Genomic DNA, 15,509 nt, shown 5'->3' with positions numbered 1-15,509 from the left:
TGGCAGCCCAGCATTTTCAGATGATAGTTAGCATTTTTTAGCAATAAAGTATTTTGTAATAATGGTATATATTTTTTTAAAACATACTATTTGCACACTTAAACTACCATATAGTGTCAACATAGAAAAGTATTTTGGGGTGAAAGTATGTGAATTCTTCTTCCTTGACTAAATGACTTCATTGTTTACATGTTTTAATGGTTTTAACTGGGATTTTTTAAATTTTAAATATCCTCAAGTAGTTTTTGAAAGGTGAGTTATAAATTTTAAAAATCAAATAAAGGAATTTATTTATAATTCATAAGAGATAACTACCTATATTTTGATATATTTTTTTCTTATTTTCTATGTAAATACACTTGTAAAAAATTAAAATCACACTATTTGCTGTTTTGTGTTTCATTTTATTGTTTTGTTTTGTTTTGTTTTGTTTTTTTGAAAAATGGTAATTATAATAGCAAGATAGCCTGCAAATGGATGTATAATACTTTTGGATATATGTTGGATGTTTAGTTTCCCTTCATACTTTTCATTAATGTAAGTGGCATTGTGACCACCAGTACCTGTATGTAACATTTTTGTCCCTTACTTAGACTAGATTCTAGAACTAGAATTGTTGTGTCAAAGAAATGTTAAAGCCTTGTGATTCTTGTTTCAGATTTCTTTCCAGAATGGTGATAATTAATTTAACATACACGGTATATGAGACTGGCTGTTCTACTTTTTCCTGTTCCAACATTGAGTATTAATACTTTTATTTGCTAGGGTATTAACATATGATAAGGATGTCATATTATTTTAATTTTTATCATTTTATGAACTAGTTTATAATTTCTAAATGCTCATGAGATATTTACAACTCTGAATTGGTTGTGTGGATTCTTTCTTTTGGAATATACAACACATGTTAAATGTATATTAAGGATATTTTGCTCATATTTTATGAGCTAAGCATTCAACTTCATACTGTTACTGTAGATTGGCCAGTTATGGAAAAAAATGTTTTAAAATAATTCATCATAATCCAAGCATTTCCATTTATAGGACATTAAGATAACGTTTTTTGCACCCCTACCCCCTTCACTCACCTTTGGTGGATAGTATAATCTTATGAAGAATCACTTACTATTTTACTTTTTAAAGTAGTCATCAGACACTGTAGTAACATGCAGTATTGCTCTAGTAAGGTCATACCTTCTGGAATGGTGACTAAATTTTTTTCTCTTGTTTATTTGCTTCCATTGATACCTAATCAGTCAGGTGACTTCAAATTATAACAAACTAATATTGATAGGATCCATTTTCAGCTTGAGTCTTTCGTAAGCAGTACTTGGTCAAAGTGAAATAATTTATAGGTATCCCTGTATTTCAGAAATTCTGTAAGAACACAGATAGAAAGAAAAGAGAGTGAAGTCGCTCAGTCGTATCCAACTCTTGTGACCCCATGGACTAGAGCCCACCAGGCTCTTCCGTCCGTGGGATTTTCCAGGCTAGAGTACTGGAGTGGTTTGCCATTTCCTTCCCCAGGGGAATCTTCCTGACCCAGGGATCGAACCCGGGTCTCCCACATTGTAGGCAGATGCTTTACCATCTGAGCCACCAGGGAAACATAACTAGGTGATATTTCTTTTCTGCTAAATATTTAGGAGGATTCACTTTATTTTGTGTGGTTTTTATATCTAAGCAGTTGACTAAGTTTAGTCATTTTGGAATCAATATTACAAATTTTAATTGGTTTATTTTACACAGTAGGTTTTTAAAACTAGCATTTATATGTGGCTTCTCTGCTTCTTTCTTTCAGAGTTAGGAATCACTGTGTCTTCAAAAATGCAGTTTATTTAAGAATGGAGATGAGTGCTTTGTAATTAGTTAGAAATCTGATGTTTAAATACATAATCACAAACCTGACAGACTATTAGTTATCTACATCAAAGAACAAGGTGATCAAAAATCCTTGAGATTATAAATTGAGATGTCATTATAATGATCATTTTATCATGTTTAAGAAGTGTAGTTAATTTATTAAGGGGTGGATCACTTTTAGGAAATTGCTAAAAGTAATTTTTCATGCTCATGCTATCTACATTTTAAAAATTAATCCAGTTAATACATTCCAAGAGCACTTCAGAGCCTTCTGTGTAGCAGTCATTCTCATCATACAGTTTTAAAAGAAAAGCAAACTTTGTGTAAGAGATTTTGATATTAAAATAATTGATGATTGAGAATAGATGTAACAACCATCTAGGTAAACCTGTAATCCTTATAGATCTGTGCTTCTCAGAGTTTTCCTGCACATCAAAGTCACCAGGCCCTACCCTAGACTGAAAATCACTATGAGTGGGGTTCCATGCATTTCTAATTGTTTAAGATTCCAAGATGGTTTTACTATGTAGTGGGAGTTGAGCATTACTGCTATAGAGAAAGTATGTAATATTTTAGATGCTTTATTTTAGCTTTTTAGCACGGTTATTAATGTTCTCATAAAAACATTCTTCATACCTGTTGACCCAGTATTTTAATACTTTTCTTTATTCATGCCTTGTAACTCTGCCTTGATACAGTTCCACTGATAGATGTTCAGTTTAACTGTTAAGTTGAATTTACTTTGGTTTTCTTTTCTGTGTGTTTATGATGCATAAAATTAACAAGCAAACTCATTTTTTAAATACTTTTTAAAACTTAATATATTAAAACTTACTTTAAATGACTTGTGAATGATTTTTTAATAGGTTATTTACATGGTGATTTTTTAAAAGCTTTTACTATCAAAGTTTTTTTTTATCATATACTGATGTAATAAACCCTATATATTCATCATCTCAATTCACTAGTTTCCACACTTGTTATATCTGTTCATTTTTTCTGTTATATTTTATTTTTTTCTGTTATATTTAAAAGCAAAACCTCAACATTATGTCATCTCAAACATTTCCATAATTTCTCTAAAATAATGACATTTTCTGACCAACCATACCTGATGGAAATCGAGTAAAACCTGGTAATAAAAACTTACCAAAATTGAGAATGGTCTCTTAATGTTCAATACGCAGTTAATCTTGAATCTCCCCAGTTGTTTCAAAATACGTTTTTTAGGGTTGATTTGTTCAGAATAGGATATTTTCAAGAGCCACATATGGCACTTGGTAGCTGTGTCTCCTGAGTGTTATTCTGAAGATTATTAATATAGAGGTTATTTTTATATAAAGGTTATTAAAGTCCTCTCCTTCCACCCAACCCTCAGTTTCATTGACTTATTTATTATAGAAACCTAGTTATTATATCCTTTTAGAAAATGCCACAGTCTGGATTGGTCTGGCTATTTCCTTTTATAGTAAACTGTTCTTCCATCCACTGCATCTTTTATATAAATAAGAAATTAGCTCCAAAACCTTGATTAGATTCAGATTCTGTTGTTTACATTTTTAAAGCAGGAATATGGATGTTCCTTATGATCTCAGTTGGAAGCATAAAATATATGGTTGGGTCACTTTTAGTGATTTTAGTGATGCTTTAAGATTGTGGTTTCAGGTGGTGACATTCTGATTCTTCCATTTTATTTTTCTATTAATGGTTATAATATCAACTAATGGCTGCTGCCTTTATTTCATTTGAAGGTTGCAAATTTTGGATTTTTCTTCTGATTTAAACATTTTTTCTACAGTAATTTGTTGAAAGTGTTTAGTGTTCCTTTGTCAACTAGGGCTGTTTACGGTTTGTGCAGGACAGTTAAGTTCTTGAATTTATTTGCTAATTTTTAGTGGAAGAAGTTATGTCCAGCTTTTGTTTTTAGTTTATTGTGTATGAGTGGGTACAAACTAGATTCTTCCCTACTTCTGCTTTAAACTTGAAACTCTTGGTTACCTCCAGGTTTTGATAGCCCTAGAGTGGTTTGAGATGGTGACCTTACCCTAGAAGTGAGTGTTTTTTGATTTATTTATGTTATTATTCAGTCTTAATGGCCCCAAAAAGGAAGAAGGGTGGTTAAAGGACTAAAGAGAGCTAATTAAATTTAGGTATGTTTATCTCAAACAAGAATTCATCCCATGAAATAACCAGGAAGCATAAAAACTTTTTTTGTAAAACCTAATGGACTAAAATCACTTCTCTCTTAAAACTAACTGGGGCGGGGGGTGGAGCCTCCATCTGTGTGTTATTAATTCAGTCAAAAAGTTAGCATCTTTTTCCTTATATCCATATATATGTTTGTTCTGTGTCTTTTTATTCTTTTTTTAATATGATTCCGTAGATGTGCAGTAAAAAACACCTGTGAAACATTACTGTCTCATATATGCCATTACAATAGAGTGATGGGGGCAGGGAACTACAAAATTGGAGGTTAGTATTGAGCTAATAGAGCAGTAATCAAATATTGTCTTAACAAATATATTTTAAGTGCTGCCTGTGATTTTCCTTTTGTGTATGTGTTTTAGAAAGTAAAATATATTTAGTGTTGTTTGTAGATACTTTGTAATAAATGTAAGCTGTTCATGGTTTCAGTATCCTCCAAAGATGAATGTTACTTGGAAATTCTTGTTTGTTTCAGTGTTTTTACTGAACCATTCAGTAGCACCAGAGCTTAGAAAGAATAAAATTGCCACTTGGTATATTGCAAGGCCACTTTTAGTTCCATCTTTGTGATATAGGTAAATAAATACTTCTGAGAAGGAAATGGCATTCCACTCCAGTGTTCTTGCTTGGAGAATTCCATGGACAGAGGAACCTGGCGGGCTACAGTCCACAGGGTCGCAAAGAGTCTGACATGACTGAAGGACCCACACTGTGTAGAAAGAAATGATGGTGAAAAAGGAGTCTTAAAAATACACATGTACCAGTTTCTAAGGAGTGAGATTTTTTGGATGATTGGTATTGATAGAAGGGATTAGCCTTTTTTCTTCCACTGTTTTCTCTCCCTATAAAAGTTTGGCTCCACTATCAAAGTGCCTTAGGGGATCCTTTTTGGGATAGTTCCTACCACAGGAATATCTGTTCAGAAAAGTAAAAAGTAATTATTTAGATTCCACCTTTGTGGCTTACAGTTCTTCATTTCATTTATTTTGTGGCAAAAACATTTAAAATATTGTGCTTTAGAATAGAATTGTCCCAGTCCCAGGAACCAAAAGGTTGATGCATATGGATGTTGATAATAGCCTACCATTTATTGAGTAGATTGCCAATGCATCATTCTTAACCCTCTTGTGAGTTAATCCCCACCATTCCTAAATGAATTTATCCTTATTGCCCCCATTTTATAGATTTAGAGACTGGAACACAAATTGATTAGCAGTTTTGCTCAAATTCCCATCATTAGTGAGGGCCTGAGCCAGCCAGGCAGTATGGCTCCAACAATCTGTCCTCCTAATAAACATTAAAATGAAATGCGCTACAGATTAGCTAAGCCTTTTAGCCTGCCTTTTTTCCCCCTATGGAGTTCATGTAGAGTAATGTCATGCATATAGTAAATTGGTAAGCTTGTAGTTTTAATTTCCTTTTTTTATATAGTGAGATATTTTCTGTTGCCATGACAGATTTTTTGTTGCCAAGTCCATCCAGTGTTTAACCTGGTTATTTCATGATTACAAAACCAAATATGAGTATTACTCATATACCTATTCTGTAATTAAATCCAGAACAGGAGCTGTGTGCCTCTGTATTTATATATATATGATCATTCATATACATATGATATATGTAAACCAATATATATGTATGGTCATTCATATACATATGTATATTATAGTAAACTGAATTTATATTTTTATTTTTTCACAAAATATACATTGAAACCTACATACCAAAATCTTAAACTTAGCAAAACCCTAATCTATAATATTCCATTATAAGACTAATTATAGCAAAGACAGTTATGGCCAGAAAATCACACCAAATAATTCATCTACTGCAGTCACATTGAAAGCTCCTAGAGACCAAAATAATTACTCACAAATATGAAAACATCCTAGAAATATTTCCTGGAAGTACTGAACCACACCCTTTTAAAGTATATCACTGAGTCTCAAAAAAAAATAAAAGTTTTTAAAAACTACATAATTTAAAAGCCAGTATTTTATCATTTTCAACATAAACCAGAATTTTTTCATCCAAAGTTCGTGAAAATACCTGTCCAATAACTTTGATTTTCTCATTTTATTTCTGTTTTAACATCTAAGGGTTTAGAAACTAGTTGATTGAGCTTGCCTACTTTTCCATGTGTGCATTTTAGAAAATGCTGAGTTCTTTGGATTATTAAACTATCCTCTGTTTTTCTATGGCTGAATTTTAAAAATTTTGTTTTGTTTTCAGTTTTTAAAATATCTCTTCTAAAAAGGAAGTTGCAAGAGCTGAAGTTGAATTGTTCATTTTTAAATTTGGATAAAATTTTCACTTGTGAATCACAAATTAACTTGAAGCAGTGACTTTTAAAGAGTTTATTTATTTCTTTTAGTATATTTTAAATAATATTTGAATTAATGTTTTAAATCTGGAAATTGTTTTTCTTTTTTTTTGATCTTCTGAGCAAACGAAATGGTAATAGCATACTTTGAAGATACAGTGGGCTGTAAACATTAGGAGAAAACATTAATGCATCAGTTAGCATTTACTTATGCACCAGCATTCTCAAATGGAATAAACTTGTAACTGTAGGACTAAAATGTTAATTCATAGGCTGCTTTTTAACTATCTTGGGTGCAAATTTTCATTCCCAAGTTTTTTGCTTAACTGATTTTGTTATGGTCATTGATTATATTGTTCTCAGCTGTAGCTTTAAGGAATTTCTTTTATTAATCCCGTGTTTACCTTCTCCTTTTCCATGATAGCCTGTCACATATTTGAAAACATTTTTCCTATTTATTCTGGCTTCATATTTTTAAAGCTAAACAGCCTGAGTTCAGTGGTAATCAACTTCCGCCTTTGGATGTAGAAAATAATTCTAAATTAAATCAGATGGTAAATTTAATCTTAAAAAAATTTTGCTTTTAAGAGTTGACAAGTATGTATATATGATACGACTAAAAGAAAAGCCTTCTAAAGTATATTACTGCTATCTCTGCAGTTAGTAGAAGAAAAATTATGTATTTGCGACCAAGTATGAAATGAGCCTCTTATCTGAAGGAGGTAAATATTATGCAGAAGGTTTTGAGTCTCTAAAGATGCACCAAGAAAGCAATAGATACATATAGGAAATTTCATTTAGAATTTTTTGTGTGAATTCTTCCTAGTTTCATATATCTCTTTTAATTTGTCAATATTTCTTTTTCCTGTTAATCTTAATTTTTAAATGGTATTTTATCTCCGAGTCTTCCTTTCCTTTTTAGCCCCCTTGTGAATTTTTCTTACCCTTCTTAAGTAATTGCACTGAGCTTTTCACATTCCTAGAAGGATTCTGCCTCAACTCAGTGGCATCCTGCTTTATTCATTCATTGCATTTTTTTTTTTTATTGTTTTAGCACTGTGCTGGGGACTATAGGGTCTCAGAAAAATTACACAATTTCTGTGCTTATAATCTGGCAGCAAGCATCTGAATATATATCTATTATGAGGCAAACTGAAATATGTAATCGTTATTATACTATTAGAGCATAATCAAATGGGCACTTTATCATCCAAAGGAGAAAGTTGAAGGGCATTGTAGGCCAAAAGCCATTTGATTGGGATAAAAAGACAGGATTTATTTATTTTTACTTACTTTTTTTTTTTTTTCCTGGCTGTGCTGAGTCTTCATTGCTGTGTGAGGGCTTTCTCCAGTTGGAGCGAGCGAGGGCTACTCTTCATCATAGTGTGCAACTTCTCCTTGTGGAGACTTCTCTTGTTGTGGAGCATGGCTCTAGAGTTCAGGCTCAGTAGTTGGGATTCACAGACTTAGTTGCTCTGCAGCATGTGGGATCTTCCCGGACCAAGGATTGAACCCATGTCCCCTGCACTGGCAGGCAGATTCTTAACCACTGGACTACCAGGGAAGTCCAGAAGAAAGGATTTTGAAAACACTGCATGAGCAGATGTGATGAAGAATATATCTTGCATATTTAGGAAGTGACAAGTATTCAGTTGTGAATGAGGCATGGGGTAATTAGGAAAATATGAAAGGCTGTGAGGAGAAAAAAAATTAAGTTTGGGACAGGATCTTAGAGTGGATGCTATCCGAAGAAGTATGCTGGAGACTGTTAGTCTAAGTAAGATAAAATTGTGAATCTATACTAGGGATAGAAATGAGAGTGGAAAGAAAGAAACAGGAAAATTAAACGTAAAAGTAGTAAGACTTGGCATTTATGATATGATGACTCACGAGGAGTTAAACTCGAGAAGTTGACCTGGACAGTAGGAAATTCAGCCTAGAACTTAGGCAAGAATTCTTTGGGGTTGAGAATTTGAAAGGCCAGAGGATTGATACTTAAAACTTTGGTTTAAAGAGATCAGATCAGACAGAGGGCTTGAGGATGGGGAGAAATTGGATAAAGGTGGACAAAAAAGTACAAACTTCCAGTTACAGGGTAAATAAGTACTAGGGTTATAAAGTATTACATGATAAATATAATTTACACTGCTGTATGTTATATATGAAAGAGTAAATCCTAAGAATTCTCAGTACAGGAGAAAAATTTTTTTCCTGTTTCTTGTTGTTATCTATGAGGTGATGGATGTTCACTATACTTAACTGTGGTGATCATCTCATGGTGTATGAGTCAAATCATTATGCTGTCTGTACACCTTAAATTTATACAGTGCTGTATGTCCATTATCAGTAAAACTGAAAGAAAAAAAAAAAACTTTGGTCTAAGATTCCCAAGTGTAAAAGAGCAGGAGGGCTAAAGTCTTGAAACTAAGCAGTGTACATTTATGTTGTGGGAAAAATAAAGAAGCAAGAGATCAAGAGATAAAATAAGATTAAAATTAGAAGTGCCTTTTCAGTTTAGTAGTGACCATAAAGTTTATTCTTACTCAATAAGAATTGGTATAAATCAAATTATAATGAATTAGGAATGTAAATATGATAAAATACTCCTCTTTGAAGTAATGTGCTCTTGAAGGAGAAATGGGATGGTAGTTGAAAAGCGAGGAAGTATGCATAATTATTTTGAGTGTAGGCTCAAAATCCAGACATCCTCAATTGAAAATCTGGCTCAGCTTTGCTGTCTTAGCTTTCGCATTTGTCATGGATATGATAGTAATCCCCATGTTCTAAGGCTAGTGTTGTGAGGATTAAATGTGTTAATGCATACAGAGAACTTTTCATAATGCCTGACATATAATGAGTGCTAATTTCATATTAGCTAGTATTTGTTTTGAAGGCTAGCTTAAATCCTAGAACTGATTGTAGTGGATTGGATTGAGAATAGTGGAAGTGTTGGGGCAAAATATATAGAAAATTTTTAGGGCTGTTGTGAGAACTAAAAGGAACTTTTGTCAAGCTCACATAGAAATTTAGGAGCAGATTTGGAGCCAGAACTGAAGTTGTCAGTCTTCTACAGTCTGTATTCTTTCTTCTCACCATTTATATCTTTATAAAGAAAGGGGAACATGAAAGAAGGGAGAACTTTTCATGTTGGTTGAACATTTTGAGGGAATTCTCTTCTCAGTCTTCCAAGATATTTGCTGAAGAATGCATAAGAATGAGGGTTGGTTACAGGAGTCTAGTGTGTTTTTAGGGAATTCTTGAAAACAGACTAGTAAATCAGCTGATGTTGAGTAACAAAATGTGGACTCAGTTGGTGGGGTGTGTGTGTGTATTTTCACTTTAATATTTTACAAACCCAGATGAAGGTATGTCCTTTAATTTATAAACTTTAATTTATCCAAGCCTGGCATAGTAGAGCATTAACAGATAAGTAGCGAGTGAGCCAAAATGCTCCAGCTACATAGTAAAGTCTAATCAAGGGAGAATAGAAAGGGAGGTGGATTTATCATATAGTCTAAAAATGGCTTAAGTGGTTGGTATAGAAGCAGAATCAAGAAGATAGAAGAATGAAGTCAGGAAAGGGGATTTAAATGTTAGCAATGAATGGCGAAAGAAAAAAGTCAAAGATGTAGTAAAAGAAGTTGATAAAATAGATCGATATAGAAAAATCAAGGGAGAAGTTGTTAAGGAATCATGAGACCAGCATGTCGGACAGATTGCAGGATGACAAGAGCTGAGCGAGGAGAAGGAAATAAGGTGTGAAAGTCTTTATGGCATGAGAGACAATGTCCCAGTGACTCTGACTGTTTTGATGAGAGATATTTACATGGTATTAACCTCAATACCATGGCGATACCATCAATACCATGGTGATAATAGAACAGCAGTTGGAAAGTAACATTGGGTGGTGGGATAATAGGATGAATAATGCATCCTTTATTTCCCTTTGGGGAAGAGTTTAGGGAGATAAAAATGACTGGGAGGGTTACAAGAGAAGTTTTATTAGGATCAACCAAGCTTTTAGTTAAACATTTTCTCTAAGGAACACATTGAATAAAAATGAAATTGTTAATGACAGAAAAGAAAAATGGGTTCTAGAGGGTAAAATAGAAATTAAAGGGAAAGTTGGTGGGAGAGGAGTTATGGGTTGTTTCAGGAAAGAAGAGCAGTTGTCATTCTTGTCAAAGGTAAAGTTTTTATTTTCAAATCAGGAAATATATTGTAAAAACTGCCTTCCCCACCCAGGACCCTATACTACATGAATTAGGATAAACCTCAGACGTTCCACCACCAAATCCTCTGTTGAGTCATATGTGAGAGTAACAATCAACAGATAGATGTCTTGAACAGGGAAAAGTATTAAGATCAAAAGATAATGGTACAATTGACACTGAATGAAAGTTTTAGAATAGGAAATGAAAGGATAAAACAAATCATGCATCTTTAAAAAACATAGATAAAACTGCCATAGTCAAGAGGAGCGTTAAGGAGAGAGACATGACTAAATTTAATAATAGGATCCTGAAATAAAAGACATGAATACATTCTGTGCTCAGTCATGTCTGACTCTTTGCAACCCCATGGACTGTAGCCCACCAGGCCCCCTCTGTCCATGGTTTTTTCCAGGCAAGAATACTGGAGTGGGTTTGCCATTTCCTTCTCCAGGGGATCTTCCCAACACAGAGATCAAACCCATGTCTCCTGCTTTGGCAGGCAGATTCTTTACCACCGCACCACCTGGGAAGCCAGGAAAAGAGGACATTAGATGCAGATTAAGGAAGTCTGAATACTTTATGGACTTTAATAATAACATATTAATACTGGCTGATGAATTGTAGTAAGTATATCATACTACTGCAAGATGTTAATAATGGGGGGAAAGGGGTGCCCAGGTTATAGGAATTTTGGAGAATGTTTAATTTTTCTACAAATCTAAAAACTGTTCTAAAATAAGCTTATTAAAAATTACAGATAAAATTGGCAAGTGGTTTAAGAGAAGTTATCAAAAACAGTTTAATTCTTCTGTTGTGATGGATAAGGAATGTCTGTGTGCCTCAGCAGAATGTGACCTGAGGGGACAGAGGGATAGATGTATAACTTAAAATCACTTCATCCGCCTGGACTTTGAGTCTCTATCAGATAGATACGTGGCAGTGTGGCCATCAGTTTCAGTGGAGGAATGGCTAGTAATGTGTCAGAACCATTACAGGAAATTTATAAAATGACTGAGTCACTCAAAATGCTGGGTGGCCCAGCTAATGAAGATCATTTCACATAGAAAGGATCCTTGTGACACCTTCCTTTTCCTTAGCATCTGGCAGTATATGAAGCTCTTTGATGTTACTTGATTCTTATAACAGTAGCAGTCCTAGAAGTAAAACAGGTGTTTTTATCCCCCATCATCGGTATGCACAGTGTTTTTTTCAGCACATTTGCTACCTTAAAGATGTTAATCATTAAAATTATTTTTACAGCTAAAAGTAATCCATTAGTGCCAATGTGTATAACATGTTCTATATGTTTTTTTACAAAAGGAAGATAGTGAATGTATTGTTTTCTCTCACGGCTAGAAGTTAACATTACTATGAAAAATACAATACAGAATTCCTTTCCAGAGTTCTTACAGTATAAATAGTGCATCATGAAATACTTTATAGGTTTTTGTTTTTATGTAGTAGAATTTGAGATTTACCTGGTTGACAGAATTTTTTAGAGAAGAACATATTGAAAGAAATTGTGGGATCTACAGAGGCTTTTAAAGGTCCAGTAAAAACTGCAAGACTATTCTAGTGACTTAGAACTGCAAAAGATGACTGAAATAGTTTCTCTAAGTTACCAGCATGGGAGAAGGAATAGTGAGGGAGAAGTACACACTAGTGGCACTGAGGACAGTGACTGCCCTGTATTTTGCACCATGCTCTGGACTGCCTAAAATGAAGGAAGATCATTTGGCAAGAGGTTAGATCATCTGGCTTAGTAGCAAGTGATCCAACATGGTAAGAATAAATGGAGAAATATGGAAACTGTGAAGTAGCATTTGGGCAGTAGCAACAACATTGGAGACGTCACAACTTACATTCCACTTTTTGCTAAGCTTTCCATTGCTACTTTACTAGAGGGAGGTAAATTGTATCTGCTTTGAGTCACAAAATTTCACGAGAGAATTAATAGTCTCATTTTTACTAAAGTGTAACATTTATTAAAATCTGGCGTTCTGGCTTTTTATTTAAGTCAGGTTTTTCACACTTAAAAAAGGGGCTTTAGCCTAGACTTTAATTCTTAATTACTATTTTAAATTAATTTTACTTATTCTTTTAATTCTCTGATTATTTTTCCATGATAAGGCTTGATAATTTAATATTGTACTACCAAAGTATCTCCATTACAAATCCTAGACTTAAAGTTTCTTTGAACAAAATTTCCATCATCTTTGAATATTTTGGTGAAGTTTTATGATTGTTTAATTGTGTATTGGCATGGTAGAGATGTATTTTAGAAGAAACCATTTTCTGTAGAAAGGAAGTGTTTGTTTACCTAGACTGTTGTGTGTAGACTGATATATCAAATGTATTGATATTTTATACGTGTTTCATGAATTAGTAGTTTTTCTTGAGTTAGCAACAAAGAAAAATGATAAAATTACCTAGAACTATAAATTTGGGAACCTGCATGTCTCAGAATATGCAGGAACAAAATGACTGTGAGTACATACCTAGGAATTAGGAATGTATCTTTACATTGGCAGCATTTTAAGATATCCATTGTATATTAAATGGAAACAACCTATGAAGTGTAGTGAGATCTATGGTATTTAACATGGAGAAGTTAGTAATACCATAGAATAAAATGGTAGATCCTAAAAGGTGCTAAAGATTACTTAGTATGTATAGTAATTATTAGACATGAGGAGTTTCTATGTTAAAATTAGATCCTTATTTCTGAAGTCACTTTAAAAATAAAATGAGTGGATGAAGCAAGATTGGCCTTGAATTAGTAATTGTTAAACAGTTGTGATGGATACATGGGGCTCATTATTCTAGCCTGTGTACTTGTGTATATGTTGGAAATTTTACAAAACAAAGAGTAAAAAAATCTAAAAAATAAAAGTGAAGAAATACTAAAAAGAGGGGACTCCCAAGATACTGTATTGGGGGAGAAAAACTGTAAACTCACCCAGAGCTTGAACATATATGAGAAACACCATTCCACTGATGAAAGGTGCTCAGTAAAGATCAAAGGAAATCAGAGGGAAAATGTTTACAAGTCGAAAACTAAAGAGGTTAAGAATTGTCAATCCTGAAGAAGCTTCAGCCTGCCAATAAAAGGTCATAGTAGTTTTTGTAAAGTAAAAATATAAACAAACTTGGCTAAAAGAGTAAGATCTAACACCAGAGTTAACAGTCCATCCTTATGACATGTACAAGAAAGCTGAAAAGAAGAGATAAAACATGAACTTATGGGACAACAGTACTAAGGGCCTGTTCTACCCAGGTATGTCATGAATTAATTTTGTATAGGTTAAATGTTTATCTCCTTTATCATGGGAAGAAAAAAAACAAACGTAATTTATTTCTTTACTGAACTAATATTTATTAACAAATAAGCTAGTATGTAAGAATATAAGCGATGAAAGGAATAAAAGTTTATTGGTTATTGATCAGTAGATTAAAGATGCTGAGGCAAAGGGAATTCTGTGGAATAAATGAAGAATCCTGAAGATGACAGAGCAATAGTAAGACTGGAAAGTAGAACAGTAGAAATAAGAAGGAAATGTTCAAACTGGTAGGTAAAGGATAGGAAAATACTGGAAGAGAAAGCTGGTGTGCTATATTGACTTTTTCTTATTCTTTCTGTGGGGCAAGTATTGTGTTTGAAAAACATTACACCTACTTGAATATGGAGTTAAGGAAAACAAATTTTGGTAAGATTTTCTTTAGGTCAGTTGAATACATTATATAATGTATGTTCAGGGTGATTTGTTTCTAAGAATAAAGGATTGCTATATATGTTTTGTGAGCTATAATTGTCTGATTTCAAGTAAGTTTATGAAGAAGATAGCACTTGTTATTTTTTTTAGATTTGACTCCTATGTGAACCATGGAAGTGAATTTTACAAGTCTCTGACTTGGAAATACATTCTTTTTGCTTTGTTTGCGTTTCCATAGGAAATGGAATGTTATATATTTAATATTGTGACATAATACAGGTATGTACCTTGGTTCTAATACTTAATGATTGATTTCATTGAAACCAGTGAATTTTCTCTGCTACTTACAACAACAGTTTTTCTTAATATTATGAAAATTAACTTTCAGGAACCATTTGGAACGGTCAGCCCCAAGCCATCAGCCATCGTGCTTAAATTGGTTTTTGTAAACGACTTGTGTGTGTTTCGTAAAATATGCTTTATTTTAAAATTAGGGCTTCCTGTTGCAGCTGTTCCAGGAGCTCTGAGTCCTTTGGCCATTCCAAACGCTGCTGCAGCAGCTGCTGCAGCTGCTGCTGGCCGAGTGGGTATGCCTGGAGTCTCAGCTGGTGGCAATACAGTCCTGTTGGTTAGCAATTTAAATGAAGAGGTTAGTAAAATAATTTTCTAATGTCTGTTTTTTAACTCCATTTCATTTGTGAAAGTTTTTCATGTTTATTTCATTTTGCACTTGCCTTTCTTTTTATGTACATTCATTAGTCAAAGTATTTTCTGTGTGTTTCTACTTCCAAATAAAATCTATGTACTTGTTTAGGTAATACTTTATTTCTGTAGCTAGTCATATCTCTTTATATATATATACATATATATTTTTAACCTAACTACCTATTTTTCCTAAGAAAAATATGGTGAAGTACTGTAGTTTGGCTTTTTATCTTTTTGTTGTTCTCAAAGGCAAATATCTAATTTGCAGATGTAACTGTAAAACAATTTTGCTCTTTGCCTTTTCTAATTATTTGCTTGTTCATTTCATGCTTATGTGTCATTGCATTTTTTTAAATCTTATTTTATGTGAACTACTCTAATACATTTTTCTTTGAAGGTTCTTCCAAAGATCTTGACGAGGCACTCTTCCAGTCTTTCTTAGTAATTTTTTCTTTGCAGTTATTAGTCATTGTCTTCTAAAAATAT

At 33.2% G+C, this 15,509-nt stretch overlaps 1 protein-coding gene across 5 annotated transcripts in view; it reads left to right on the top strand.

Annotated features, from left to right (window-relative positions):
• PTBP2 (polypyrimidine tract binding protein 2) overlaps window positions 1-15,509 on the top strand; it is an 83,115-nt gene that overhangs the window by 59,311 nt on the left and 8,295 nt on the right. For 3 of the 5 annotated variants that reach the window (XM_043460575.1, XM_043460574.1, XM_043460578.1), the window contains exon 9: window positions 14,813-14,967. In XM_043460575.1, the coding sequence (XP_043316510.1) occupies window positions 14,813-14,967 (155 nt within the window). The remainder of the gene's footprint in view (window positions 1-14,812; window positions 14,968-15,509) is intronic. The other 2 variants (XM_043460577.1, XM_043460576.1) reach the window with 1 other exon arrangement.

The sequence above is a fragment of the Cervus canadensis genome, chromosome 2, assembly GCF_019320065.1.
Source record: "Cervus canadensis isolate Bull #8, Minnesota chromosome 2, ASM1932006v1, whole genome shotgun sequence".
NCBI lineage: Eukaryota > Metazoa > Chordata > Mammalia > Artiodactyla > Cervidae > Cervus > Cervus canadensis.
This window is presented reverse-complemented; position numbering and strand designations above follow the sequence as displayed.